Genomic DNA, 12,698 nt, shown 5'->3' on the forward strand with positions numbered 1-12,698 from the left:
ATCTGCCATTTTTTTAGACTCCTTTTGGGAGGTAATTGTTGTATTTTCTTTCATTTGTGCTTCCCCCCCCCCCCTTTGGCTTTTTTTTTTTTTTTTAACTACAGTATTCCTCCCTCCCCTCCATTAGACGTATTCCAGCCCACTTTGACAGATCAATTTATATACAAATGATAGAAAACAGCTCAATAAAAACATTTTAGTTAAAATTCCAAAATTAAACATTTAAATTGTGATTCAAATTAGAAATGTCAAATTCCAAGGAATAACTTAAAGGGACATCCAACTTAAATTACATTTTTGTCTTTTAACTTTCATATTACAAGCCACAATTTTTTCTCGGGTAATTTCAACATGAGACAGTACTTCAGGCAGCCTTACTTTTCTCCCGTAGTCAAAATTATCTTTCACTTTTGCCTCTGTTGGTCTTAATAAACCAAAAGAGAGGGGGAAAAAATTTAAACTAGGAAACTAATTACAATCCAGTGAAGCTGCCAAAGAGATTTGAAGCTCAAGGTCGCCCTCACCCCCAATTTTTCTAGAGTTCAAGTTGGTGTTCCTTTAAGTGCAAAACGTCCAAATGTCAGAAGCAAACAGAACTATCCTTTCAACTACTGTTTTGCCCATACCTCACCGAACAAAAAGCTTAACTCTTCCCATTCTATTCAGTACATATTATGAGGCATTTACCTCCAAAATTAATGGTGCTTGGGCGTCTCAGACTCATTGGACAAGTTTCATGCAAAAGCCTCCAAAAATAATTCTCCTTCCAGAACGCCCACCTCAGCGATTATATTACACCTACTGTGTGAGGCCAAAGCCCGGACATAGAAGAAGGATCATATCCTGCTGTACAAAACAAAGCGTTAAAGACAAGAGATAAGAAATGTAATAAGGGCAATCTTACATTTATAAAGTACGTTTCATTGTGAAGGACTCCAAAGCTCATTATAAACCACATATACGGTACCTTTACTGACACGGAGGCTACTGTGAAGTGTAATCCAGCAAGGTTAACAGTGCTGCAAAAAGTTTTAGTAGGTTTATAGTTTAAATAGATTCCTCTAGGTGAGGCTACTTGAGATTGATACTCAGAATTTAATTAAGTTACTCAAGTCAGAAATCCAGCAGGATACCAAGACGAGTGCTCCTATTCACATTTCATAGAAGCTTTTGACATAAATGGTTAGGGCCTCAGTTTACATCTCCGCTGAGCTATTAGTACCTGCAGCACAGGCCGCTGCACTCTGCATAGGTGAAGTATATGATATCAACAGCACTTCCTCGTACAGGTAATTTTTCCTAGAAGGTTCACATACAAACACAGTCCCACCTTAAATTACAAGACTGCGGGAGATCAAAAAGGTGACATGGCTGTCAGACACAACCCTAAGGAAATTCATCCGAATACTTCCCAAATTAATGCAAGTTTTCAGTTACATAGCTGCTAGCAGGAGGATCTGAAGTAAACTGTTGTGGGTGATGGCACGTAAAGGATTATTTCTATAGGAAGTCACCGGATACCTCTTCAACTCCCATCATCCATGGAACGAAATTCAGTTTTGGACAGTTTGGAAACACAAGACACACAACTTCAGCATCATGAAGTCAGGAACAACCAAATCTGAAGTTTATAAAAGCAACATTTGTTGAGTCACTTATTAGTTTTCCACATAATAGATTTTTATAGTTTAAAATTGTTAAGATTTTTATCTCCGTTGATCATTCAGACTGAGAGCGTCCAGAGCTTGAAGTACAGACTATTTTTCTTTAGCAAGTATGGCTTTAACAGATAATACTAAAATGTTTTAAGAAATTTAAAAAGATGATATTCTTTAAACAAAATCACATTCTGAGGCAAAATTGAACGCGGCATGTGTTTTAACAAGACCACTGGTCATATCTTCGAGTACCTAAGATTATCTTCCAACTAGAAGGATACGTTTTCCTTCCTATCTTTGTCAAGTCCAAATTACCTCTCTCCCACTGAATCCTCATTGCAGAAAGCACACTTGTAGTTGAGGACCGAACTCACTTGATAGCGAGTTAGTAACAATTAGTGCATCAGTCTGAAGATAGGACGATCGAGCACAGGGAAGTATCTTATCCCATACTGGGCCTCCCAAAGACTGAGTATCATTTCCCTGCATTGCATTGCAGACCAGGATCACCGAGCTTCTGGCATTTTTCTGACTTTGTATAATCCAAAAGTTATTTTTTCCTTAGTCTTCATTTTGCTAGTATTTTAAGTTAAAGAAGTTCTTGGCTTACATATAAAGGCGCAACATAATAACGTGTATCAGATACGTGATAGCAGCTGCATGTTCCTCAGCTCAGTGAAGCAGCCTTGTTCATTTTTCAGTATTTTTGCTTAAGGCTCCCTGTTCTAACTGCATTTAAAATAAGTTCTGCTTCTAATGACTTGCCCTGTTAATTGCATTCAGTAGCATGCTCTAAAAATCCTGCCACAAAAGTTGATTTGCAGAGACAACTTAATAAAACATGAGTGAGATTTTTAAAATACAAAAAAAAGGAAAAAAAGAAAAAACCCTATGGTTCCTACAGCAGTAGAGATTACAGCCTTTCTCACATAGGGAGGTTAAATGATACTATATAGCGCTTTATACTCTCAAGAAGAAAATAACAGTCTGCCCCTGCAGCCAGACAGAGGCTGGGACTCTGGGACCTGAAAACTCCAAGACACTTGAGCAAGAATGAGTGATGGTCAGGGAGCAAAAAGATGGTACAGGGGAGAGTAAGCAAACCAAAAATAACAGGAGCAGAAATACCAGGGAGAAGCAGCCAGAACAGAGAAGCTGGTAGAACTAAACATTGACAAAAATTTCCTTGAGATGTTAAGAATCGCACCTGAATATCTCCCCTACCTACACTGACTGAGTAGTTTACTCCCAACACAGCTATCACTGACTTACATCAAATGTTTTCTCTTTCTTCTGCCAGACTCTTTTCTCTCCTCCTTATTTAAGTATTTCTGGGCTAATTTGCAGAGGGGCCGTGCACCCACATCGCCTGCGAAGGTAATGAGATTTACAGTTACACAGCACATCTGAAATGCCAGACAACTAATGGTTCATTCTCCAAGCCTGCTATAATCCTAGGACGGAGGCTCTAACAGCATGCACACTATTCTCATGGCAACATTTTAAACGCAGAGCGCCTCCACATCATCATCAGCTGAGGCATCTGCAACACCAAGCTTTTGCCCATGTTACATCACGGTCTTAAGCTAACTTATACCTAAGCACATTTAACTCCAACTAGACAAATCTGCGTGCATAGCTCCCACGCTGGATGCAGCGCTTCAGTACACAAACTTAAGGTAGCACGTAATTGTGCTAAAGTCCCCAGGCCTGATGGTCCTTCAACTTGTATCTATAGTCAAAACAGGACTTGGCACTTTAGAAAGATGCAAACTGAAAACCAAAAATCAAGCCCTCTGAAAAAATCTGACATCAGTTTTAAAGCTAAGATTATTGGAACTGAAGGAAATTAACAAATTTTTTCAACATCTGGTCAATCCATTTTATGACTTTTGCAGCATTATGTACATAAGGACCCCCAACTCTCCTCTCACAGTTCAACTATTTCTGAAAAGTCCCTTCATCAAAAAAGATTTTAAAAAGAGAATTTAAAAACCACTTCAGAAAAAAAAAATTCAGGTTGTGTGTTGAACAAAAAAAAAAAAGGAGAGCTCACCCTGCCTCCCTGGACATGTGTCTCAAACAAGAAAAAGGACAGTTCACCCTGCCTCCCTGGACATCAATAGACTGTCCTTCTTTTTTGACTTTTATACTATGCAAATATGCCTTTGGGGACAGGGAGATGGTAGGTTCACCTAAAATGTGGTACTAAAAACAACCCACTTAAGAAAATCCCTTTGCAGGAAATTCTTAAGCAGAAACGTTAACATGCATATAACCACAGAAACGGCAATCTTCAGTAAGGGTTTATGAAATTCTCTGTTTTATCGCAGATTTTTTTGGAGCTCATTGTCTAGCTTCAACTGGTTACTCTTACACTAAGAGCTCCAACGTCCCATTGCTGAGGAAGGACTTCAGTGCAAGACAAACCAGGGTTCCAGTGAGAGCAATCAGTAAGGCTGATCTTTCTTACTCTCCATTCATTTCTTTTAAAGGTTAAAAATATATATATATTCTGCAGTCCAGCAGACAGGGAGCTCCTAAGTCATTCACACACTTCTCATTCTTGCTTGATTTCTGGAATTTTCCACTGGTGCCAGAAGCTCCATCTGGTGGGTGTGTATACTAACTGCATAACTGTAAGGGGATTAACTATTTCCTTATCAACTTTTGTTAAGTAGTGCAAGTTTAAAAAACCGTATAACTTTTATGTCAAATTTTGATTGCTCTGGGAACCATAATTCCTAATTTTCTGGTGAATAATCTGCTACCTTACACTCTACTGGGACTTTCTGTTGTGTTTTCTATACATCTTTTTTGACCACTTTATTTGACCATTTTATTTTATTTGAAAGATGGGGGGAAAAAGGATTACTTAACTAAATTTGAATGTTTTCTAAAGGTGTTTTTTCTTTGAACATACATGACAAAAACCACAGCATTTCTGGCAATCTATACTGCATTCTGAAACGCAGTTTTAAATTACATCCATTCTCTAGGGCATGCTATACTTCAGTGCATAGGAAGTTTTACATTAGGGGCACCAGCAGCTCAAAAAGTAGGCTTTCACACCTCCTGCCATCTTAACACCCTTTGTGACTGTTTAAGATCTCCAAAGATAAACATATGCATCTACAGATGTGCAGTGAAATCAATATGTAATATACATGCCCAGTACGATAGGCTGGCTTGTTTAGGGCCATTACTTAAAGACTTCTGTTTGAAATGTAGTAAGTCTGTCCAACTTACTGAAATTTGAAATCAAGATCACAGGTCACTGGAGCATGAAGGATATGATTTGCTTACACCATGATATCCACACTTCAACGATGAGGAAAGAAGGCTGCATGAAAGTGCTTTACAATTTCCAAAGTAATCCTCATCTGGATTGTAGCTAAACACGAGCAATCCCAGAACAAAAATTATTTTGGAAATAAAAGCATAACTCATGATTTGCAGTTACTGTTTAAATTGAACCAGGAATCATCTTGAAATTTGCAATCCAAAGAGCTCACAAAAACAGTAGTATAGTTTGAGTAGCACAGAGCCTCTGTAAAACGTACAAGAACAAAGCATGTAATCAATACACATGTAATTTGTGACTGGATTATACTGACTGTGAAACTGCAATCAAAGACTTGACTGCAAGCGAAAGTGATAGTCCCACCTTCTCTTTCATGTTTTCCTGATACCACCAACTGTGTCAGCAATAGCACTTGTGCAGCAGCCAGAGAAGAGAACTGATCCAACAGAAAACGAGACTTTTTCAGATAGAGCAGTTCCTCCACCCATCCAAACAGAAGCACAAGGACTGGTTCAAGTAAGGTGGCAGGTGAAGTGGGGCTTGTACCACCACTTTCAGTGGCAGCACAGACACAGATATACTTAAACCACTTGTGAAACTGCGTCATTAGTGTGTCCTAACTAGCAAAATGCATCGCTGGCATGCTGTTAAGTAGCAGAACAAATCAACAAAAGAGAGCATACAAATGCTTTTACAAGCTCATCCAAAACCCTGCCAATACACATTTTCTCAGACTGCGGATATATTAGATATTGAAGTGATCCCAACAACTGGCTAGCACCTAAGCATTTAAAACGTAAAAACAGCTTGTGAAGTAGGCTGACTCCGATCGTTTTTCGTTTGCACTACCCCTTCACATACCCTATGCACAAATATAATGCTGACATTATATGATTGGGTAAAGTCTGTGAACATGAGCTTAAAATCAGTCTTACCACTCCATTTCTTACCTCTTTCCCTTTCTGTCTAAGCATAGTTCCCAAGTGTTCCAAGTCCCTGACTACATTCCAGCGTTAATCCACCTCAGCTACTGCTGTCTTCGGACTGACTCAGGAACCTTCGATATTCAAAAGGCTTCATAGCAGCAGCAGCAGGAATGGAGGGGGGAAAAAAAAAAAAAAAAGAATCACAAACTTACGTTTCACTTTTTAGAAAAAAGCATTTTAAGACAAGTATTTTGCCTACTTAGATTTTTAAGAGACATTTTGCCCCCGTTACTGTTGCTGCTATGAATCTGCATCAGTAACAACTTTTTTGGCCCAGCTGCAGCACGAGCAAAGAACTAACAAGATCCAGCGTCACATCAGAAAGCAACACACAGTAGACGTAAGAAAGAGTGAAAGAAAGAATGTCTGAAAGTTGAAGCTTGAAAGAGGAAAGCGAGGCTGGGGGGTGAGGAGTGGGGAAGAAACACCAATCAAACAAGGAAGTCAGGCTCGAGAGCATGTCCTTTCCTACTTTTAGGTGACTGGATGAGCTGAAGGTCCAACTCGAGCGTGTTACTTCAGCAGAAAGGCTGTTTACACGGTTATGTGATTTCTACTTCTTGTGAAGTGTTTAAGATACTACTGGAGAAGTACATTTTAAATGAAATAGTTTGCCACCTGAGCTAGATAGCCAAGGACCTGCAGGTCTGATCTGTTCACAGAGATAATTACACAGGTTTAGGACTCAACAGCCAGTATCAGTTTTCATCCAGACCATTTTTAATGCCAAGTTTTGTTTTTTTTTTTTTAAATAAAGATATAAATGGTGGTAACTGAATGTGACTCACTGCAGAAAAAAATCACATCTATTCCACTCTTATTCAAGACCATCAACCATCATTCACATTGAAAAGCACTAATGTGAAGTAAGAATAAGACACTAAATTTGAGCCTCATATTTGCCTTCAACATTAGCTCTAAACAATATGGGTTTTTTTCCTTTGAAGCACATGACCCTCAGGTAGATAAAGAGTTACACCCTCTCTGAAAATATCTTCTTTATTCAGACCTAGAACATGTATTATGTTGTTATACCGGATCTAAAGTACTTCTTGAAAGCTCAATGAACAAGTCAATCTGGCCATCCTGACTAAGGAAAGAAAGTGCATTTTCCCCAAAAACATGTCAGGTCAGTCAAAACAAACCTTCCACACTTCCGTGTTTTTTTTTTTTTTTAAACTATATTAACAGAACCCAGATTTTCTTTCTTCCAATGCATATACACTTATTTACATTATCTTTAGAGCAATACACTTCATTCATCTCCACAGCTTATATTATTATTAAATATTATATACTTGTATCAACATTCTTACATGAACAGAACTATCTCCACATTAATGATTATACTGTTACAATTATGTTTATACAAATGGCATCTGATAATCAAAAAAATCTGCTCAAGAGCAGGTCTTAATTTAACACAATCAAAAACAATCTAATGCTTGTTTAGATGTAGTCTAAAATGGTCAGCTGTTATTCCTTTAAACAAGCAGGTTACATGCATCTCAAAAAAACCCCCAACAAAACGTAGCATTATCTAAATATAACCTCTGCTGAACTAATTGAAAAAAACACCCCATCTATGCCCATCCAGATAAAATAGGTCAAGTGCTACCTATGGACCACACCAACACGCTGAACAATTTCAGTCAAAGAGCTGTTCAATGTGTTTCTCCTTCAGAACTTTAGTCCTGGAGACTTTAGGCTATGATCATCCTCATCATACCTATACTGTTTTGTCTATCCCTGACGTATAAATTTAGTCTTCCTCAACCTTACTTCAAGTACTGGACTAGAGGTAACTTCCCATTTCTGAAAAAAGATCAATACATTCCCTATCTAGCTGCTAAATCTTATTTACAACCTCCCCAAAATAACTGCACTAACACATGACCTAGTGCTTTTCTTTTCTCCCACAAAATCATTTATTCCAATTTCTTTCTTCGCATCAAGCTTCAAATCAGCTGCCATCTAAAAAGTTATAAAATACACATTTTGGACTGTATGAATTTTGACTACCAATATGGTTCTTATGTGGTTATGTATTCCAGAAATGCTGCTTTAAAATGTTAATACTTGTTTTCAATATTGACAATCATTATGGTGTACTAAAGCTGTGTTGGGGATAATCTTCTATTATTCACGCTGCTGCTTGTCTGTCAGAAGCACAACTTACCTTCCACAGAGAATCTGTGCTTGCATTCATCTAGAAATTCATTTGGTACCCCCTTCTAATTTAAGAGTCAATTCAGTAACTGTAGAGTTCAGTTTGGTAAGTACCTAACAAATGATACTTTACACTACCGTCATATTATTTCCTCACTTATTTAAAATGCTGTTGTAATATACCGCTGTAAGTGACACATACCAATTCTGAAAACGCTAATGGGCATCTTCTGACAACTGGTAACTTCTATCCTACATATGCAGAAAAAAAATTAAGTTATTCATCTCATCCTGAAGAGTATACAGTCTTTCTCTACGTTTTGTTTGTGCTTAACGTTGTAGCGTGCACACTTTCTGAAACAGTCAAGAAGTTCCTCTCTTGTGAAGGTTTTTCATTCCTAAGCACACTGAGCAGCAGACACTGCTCACAACTTGTCTGTGTTACCTACAGGAAAAATACAGCCACCTTTTACCTTCCCCATCTCTTGCAAATCCAAACGATATCTCCCTCCTAAAACTCAACAGAAATGACCTCACACGCTCTTCATGACTATTAAACAGTTCCACACAATACACTTTCAAGCATAAGTGGTAATAGCCTTAAAGAGATGTTTTCTATAAATCTCCTTCATGAACCATCACCTCAAGTTAAAAATAACCACATTGAAAAAAAAAACATTAGAAACGTTGCAATTTGCAAAAATCTGAAAGCTGTCCCCATTTCTATTAGATACCAAAAAGTCAAACACTTTTAAAAATAATTAAGAATAAATAATATTGGGTTTAGTAAAGGGCAGTTTACTGGTTAAACCAAGCACAAAAAGAAACTACTTATTTTTGGAAGATAGCAAGATATTAGTTGTGTCAAAAAGGACACCTGTTTTGACTTAAGTGTTTACTGTAAGCATCTTCAGCAAAGATGTAACAATCATGTTACGGTGAATCAACCTGAAGCACAATTTTTACTAGCAAGAATATGTTTCTCTTCTGTCCTTTCTTTTCAATGCTTTAAAATTTCAACAAATACCATGTTAGACGTTGATCTGCTGATATCAAATTACTGCCCAACGTCTATAAATGTACATCTAAAAAGGAACCAAGCACTGATTGTGCTGGTTTTGTTATGAAAAGCAAAAAATGACTCTTTAAAGAAACGACCCATCTTTCTCACCTGGAAGGATGGTTACTGTGACAAAGCTTTGTAAACCCTGTAACTGCTACAACTTCCCCAAGTGAAAGTTTTTCCAAATAGTTCAATGAGATCCTGAAAAATGAAATCGAATGCTGGTAGCCTGCACGGCATATAGAAAGTGCTACTCGGTAGCCACACTACTATTGGCCCATACTATGGTCACAGGTAGGAATCATGCGTCTCCATTATCTCCACTGTGCATGTTTTTCCTCCAAATACAAGCATAAAATAATAGTAAAATAATAAGAGCATCACTAGTAAAAACAACCTGGAAAAGTAAAGGTTGTCATTTTTCTAAAAAGAATCGAAACCTCTTTCACACCTATCAAACGGTTTACATACATCCAATACACAAACTGTATCAAAATGTCAAAGTATCCGGTTATCCAGGGTCTTGCCTATTGCTGCAGACAAAGCATTCAACGCTGTAGTAGAGCCTCATACCACTGGAGTTTCTGCCAGTGCTACCATGCACCCGGAACGTGTAAAAAGCCATGCAAGTTTATACAGCAAGCGGCACCACAAGCCACCATCAAGTTTCTAAACAATAACTAATATCCTCCGCGGAGCTCCACGTACAAGCCTGGTAAAGGCGTCAGAAATCCTCCGAGCGCTCTAACTCCCGCGTTTTCCCCGTTTAACCAGCGTGAGCTCCGAGCACACCAGCGTTTCGCCAACTTCCGAAGCGCTCCCAGCCGCTCCCAAACCCTACGCGCTCAACGCGCGGGGCGAGAGGAAACTCAGGTAAGGCGCCGAGAGCACGTTTTAGTCGCCAACTCCCCCTTGCTATTAAAATAAAGAAAAGGAGGAAAAAAAAAAAAGCGGGGGGGGGGCGGTAAAAGCGCGCGGGGGAAGCGGGAGCCGGCGGCGGGCGGCGGCCGCAGACGGCGCTGCGCGGCCCTGGGCGGCCCTTCCCCCGCCGCAGCCCTGCCCGGCGCGGGGAACGCGCCCCCTACTGACTCCAGCCCTCATCTCAGCGCCGCCGACTTGGCTGCGGTGCATTTTGGGTGGGGGCTGGTATTTTTCTTCCACGGCCATAAACCGGGAGCGACAATACGGATTTAATGGGGCGGGGGGTACAAATCCAAAGGCTGGGGCGGCGGGGGGGGGGAAGGGGGGAGGCACTCAGCATCGTATACACCGTGGTACTTGTTTTGAAAATCCCCCCGCCCCCGGGCTGCAATCACGCACTGGGAGCTACGTGAAGGGGGTGCATGACAAGGGGGTGCAGCTCAGAGCAGCGTTTCGGGGCTTCATCGCTCCCGCCTTTGTCTGAGGCACGGGTGACAGTAACTATAGCCCAAGGTGCGGAAAGGAGGGATGGGTGAGTCAACGTTACTCCATGCCGGAGCCGGTGCTGCGCTCAGGAAACCAGCCGCGGATCGCGCCTTTTCCAGCCAGCCCCGGCCGCGGGAGGCGGGCGGGCAGGCTGGCTGCTCCCCATTCATCGCCCCGCAGCAGCGCTGCTCTCCGACCTCTCTCCAGCGCCAACTCTGCCCCCAGGGACCGTCGCCCGGCTGGTGGCACGTTAGCGGCAGCGCCGCGCTGCCGGACCCGCTCGCCCCTTCCTCCCGCGCGCTTCAGCTTACCGCCAGCGCGGACCCGGCGCCTACGGCCGCTCTCGGGACACATCCATGCGCGGCCGGCCCCGGCCGGAGGGGGAAGGGAGGAGGCTGCGGGGCCGGGCGGGAGGCAGGGCAGCCGGCAGCGCCGCGATGCCCGCGGCCGGTCGGGGCGGGTTGGAGCGGAACCGGCCTCCGTGAGGCAGCCCAGTCCTTCCCACATGTGTGTGCGGGGGGCGGCGGTGGGGGGCTGGCCGGTAAACTCCGCAGCCCCCCCGGCGGCAGCGGGCAGGGCGCGGGGCTCCCGCCCGGCGGCGGCAGCGGCGGCGGGGGGAGGCAGGCAGGCAGGCGGCGGCTGCCGGGGGGGGGGGGGGGGGGGCCTGGGCAGCGCTGCGCGGAGGCGGCGGGCGGGGGCTGCCGCCGCCCGGGTCGGACCGCGGACTCACGCACACACCTACCTGACCGGGGCTCTCCTCGGCAGCGAGGGCGGGCGCTCCCCCGGCACCTCTGGCTGGGGGTGGGGGTGCGCCGAGCTGCCTCCCTGGCGCCGCCCGGGTCCCTGGGCGGGCGGGCGGAGCGGAGCCGGCGGCGGCGGCGCGGGGGAGACAAAGGGGGCTGGATGGCGGCGGGGGGGGGGGGAGGGCGAGTGTGCGGGGGGGGGCGGCCTGTGGTGAGCGGGTCCCGGGGGCGGGGGGCGGCGGCGGCGGCACTGGGCGCAGACCCCGGGGCGGGGGGTGCGGGGCTCCGGGGCGGGGGGGGGAGGGAGGGGGGGGGCTCCCTGGGCGCCCTGCAGACAATACAGCCGGGTCCCTCCTGCCCAGAACCTGCCCTGGCCAAGATGGCGGCCGAGAAAGAGCGGAAGTGACGCGAGACTCTCATTAGCATACGGGACTCATTGTCCGGCGGGAGGGGAGGGGGCCGCGCCCCGGGGGGGAGGGGGCCCCAGCCCCGGTGGGTTCCCGCCGACCCGGCCCCCATCGCGCCGGGCGGGACGCTCCCCCGGGAGCGGCGCGGGGCGGGCGGGTTACATAACCCCGCCGAACCGGGCGGGGGGGGTAGTGGGGGGGGTCTCGCGAGAGAGGGAGGGAGCGAGGGAGCCGGCGGCGGCGGGATCTACCCCGGCCCCGCTAGGAGGCGCCGCGCCCTGCGGCTGGGTCCGGAGAGGGAGCTGACGCCGCCCGGTTATCCCTCCGCCGCCCCCAGCCGGGACTACATCCTGTCCTGAGGGGCCGCCGCCGCCGCCGCCGCCGCCGGGGCGGGGGCACGAGCCTGGCGAGCGGCGCGCGCACGTGACGGCGCGGGGCGCGCACGTGACGGCGCGGCCGGCCGCGGCGGGAAACGCCGGCGGCGGCGGCGGCGCCTCAGGGCGCGGCGGGCCCCGGCCCTGCCCTGCCCCGGGGCGGGGCGGCGCCTCGAGGCGGCGGCGGGAGCCCGCGGCCCGCCCCGCCCCGCGCCCCCCGGCGGCGGCGGCGCACACCATGGACAGCGCTCGGCGCTGCGCCCCGCTGAGGGCCCGGCCGGGGCGCCGGGCGCGGCGCGGCGGGTGCCGCCTTGAGGGAAGGCTGTCGTTAAGTGTCCCCGTGAGAGGCGTAGGCTCAAACCGGCTGTAAAACCACCCGGGGAAATTTCATGAGGTGAAAAGGGGGCGCAGCTGCTTTGCCCGCCCTCGCGCTCTGCAACCGAAACCTTGGGACGTTGGCTCAGTTTGTCCGAAGGCGAACGGGCCGCGCCACGGCCGCCGCGCGCCAGGCAGCTGGCGGGCTGCAGCTCCGTGACTGCTGTTGGCCTGGTTCCCGAGCCGCCGCCGCGGGGCCGCGCCGAGGCGCT

The 12,698-nt window shown here is 46.1% G+C and overlaps 1 protein-coding gene across 35 annotated transcripts in view; it reads right to left on the reverse strand.

Moving 5' to 3' along the window:
* The window catches only part of ADNP (activity dependent neuroprotector homeobox), a 33,803-nt gene extending 21,939 nt beyond the window's left edge, over nt 1-11,864 (reverse strand). For 2 of the 35 annotated variants that reach the window (XM_068913007.1, XM_068912997.1), the window contains exons 1-4: nt 11,330-11,459; nt 8,320-8,369; nt 5,913-6,036; nt 688-846 (exon numbers count right to left, since the gene is read on the reverse strand). Coding sequence is in view for 13 of the 35 variants with exons in the window: in XM_068912993.1 (XP_068769094.1) it covers nt 11,330-11,849 (520 nt within the window). In the remaining 22 variants the exon portion in view is untranslated. The other 33 variants (XM_068913021.1, XM_068912998.1, XM_068913022.1 and 30 more) reach the window with 29 other exon arrangements.
* Between the last annotated feature and the right edge of the window lie 834 nt (nt 11,865-12,698).

This window comes from Struthio camelus, chromosome 18, assembly GCF_040807025.1.
Source record: "Struthio camelus isolate bStrCam1 chromosome 18, bStrCam1.hap1, whole genome shotgun sequence".
NCBI lineage: Eukaryota > Metazoa > Chordata > Aves > Struthioniformes > Struthionidae > Struthio > Struthio camelus.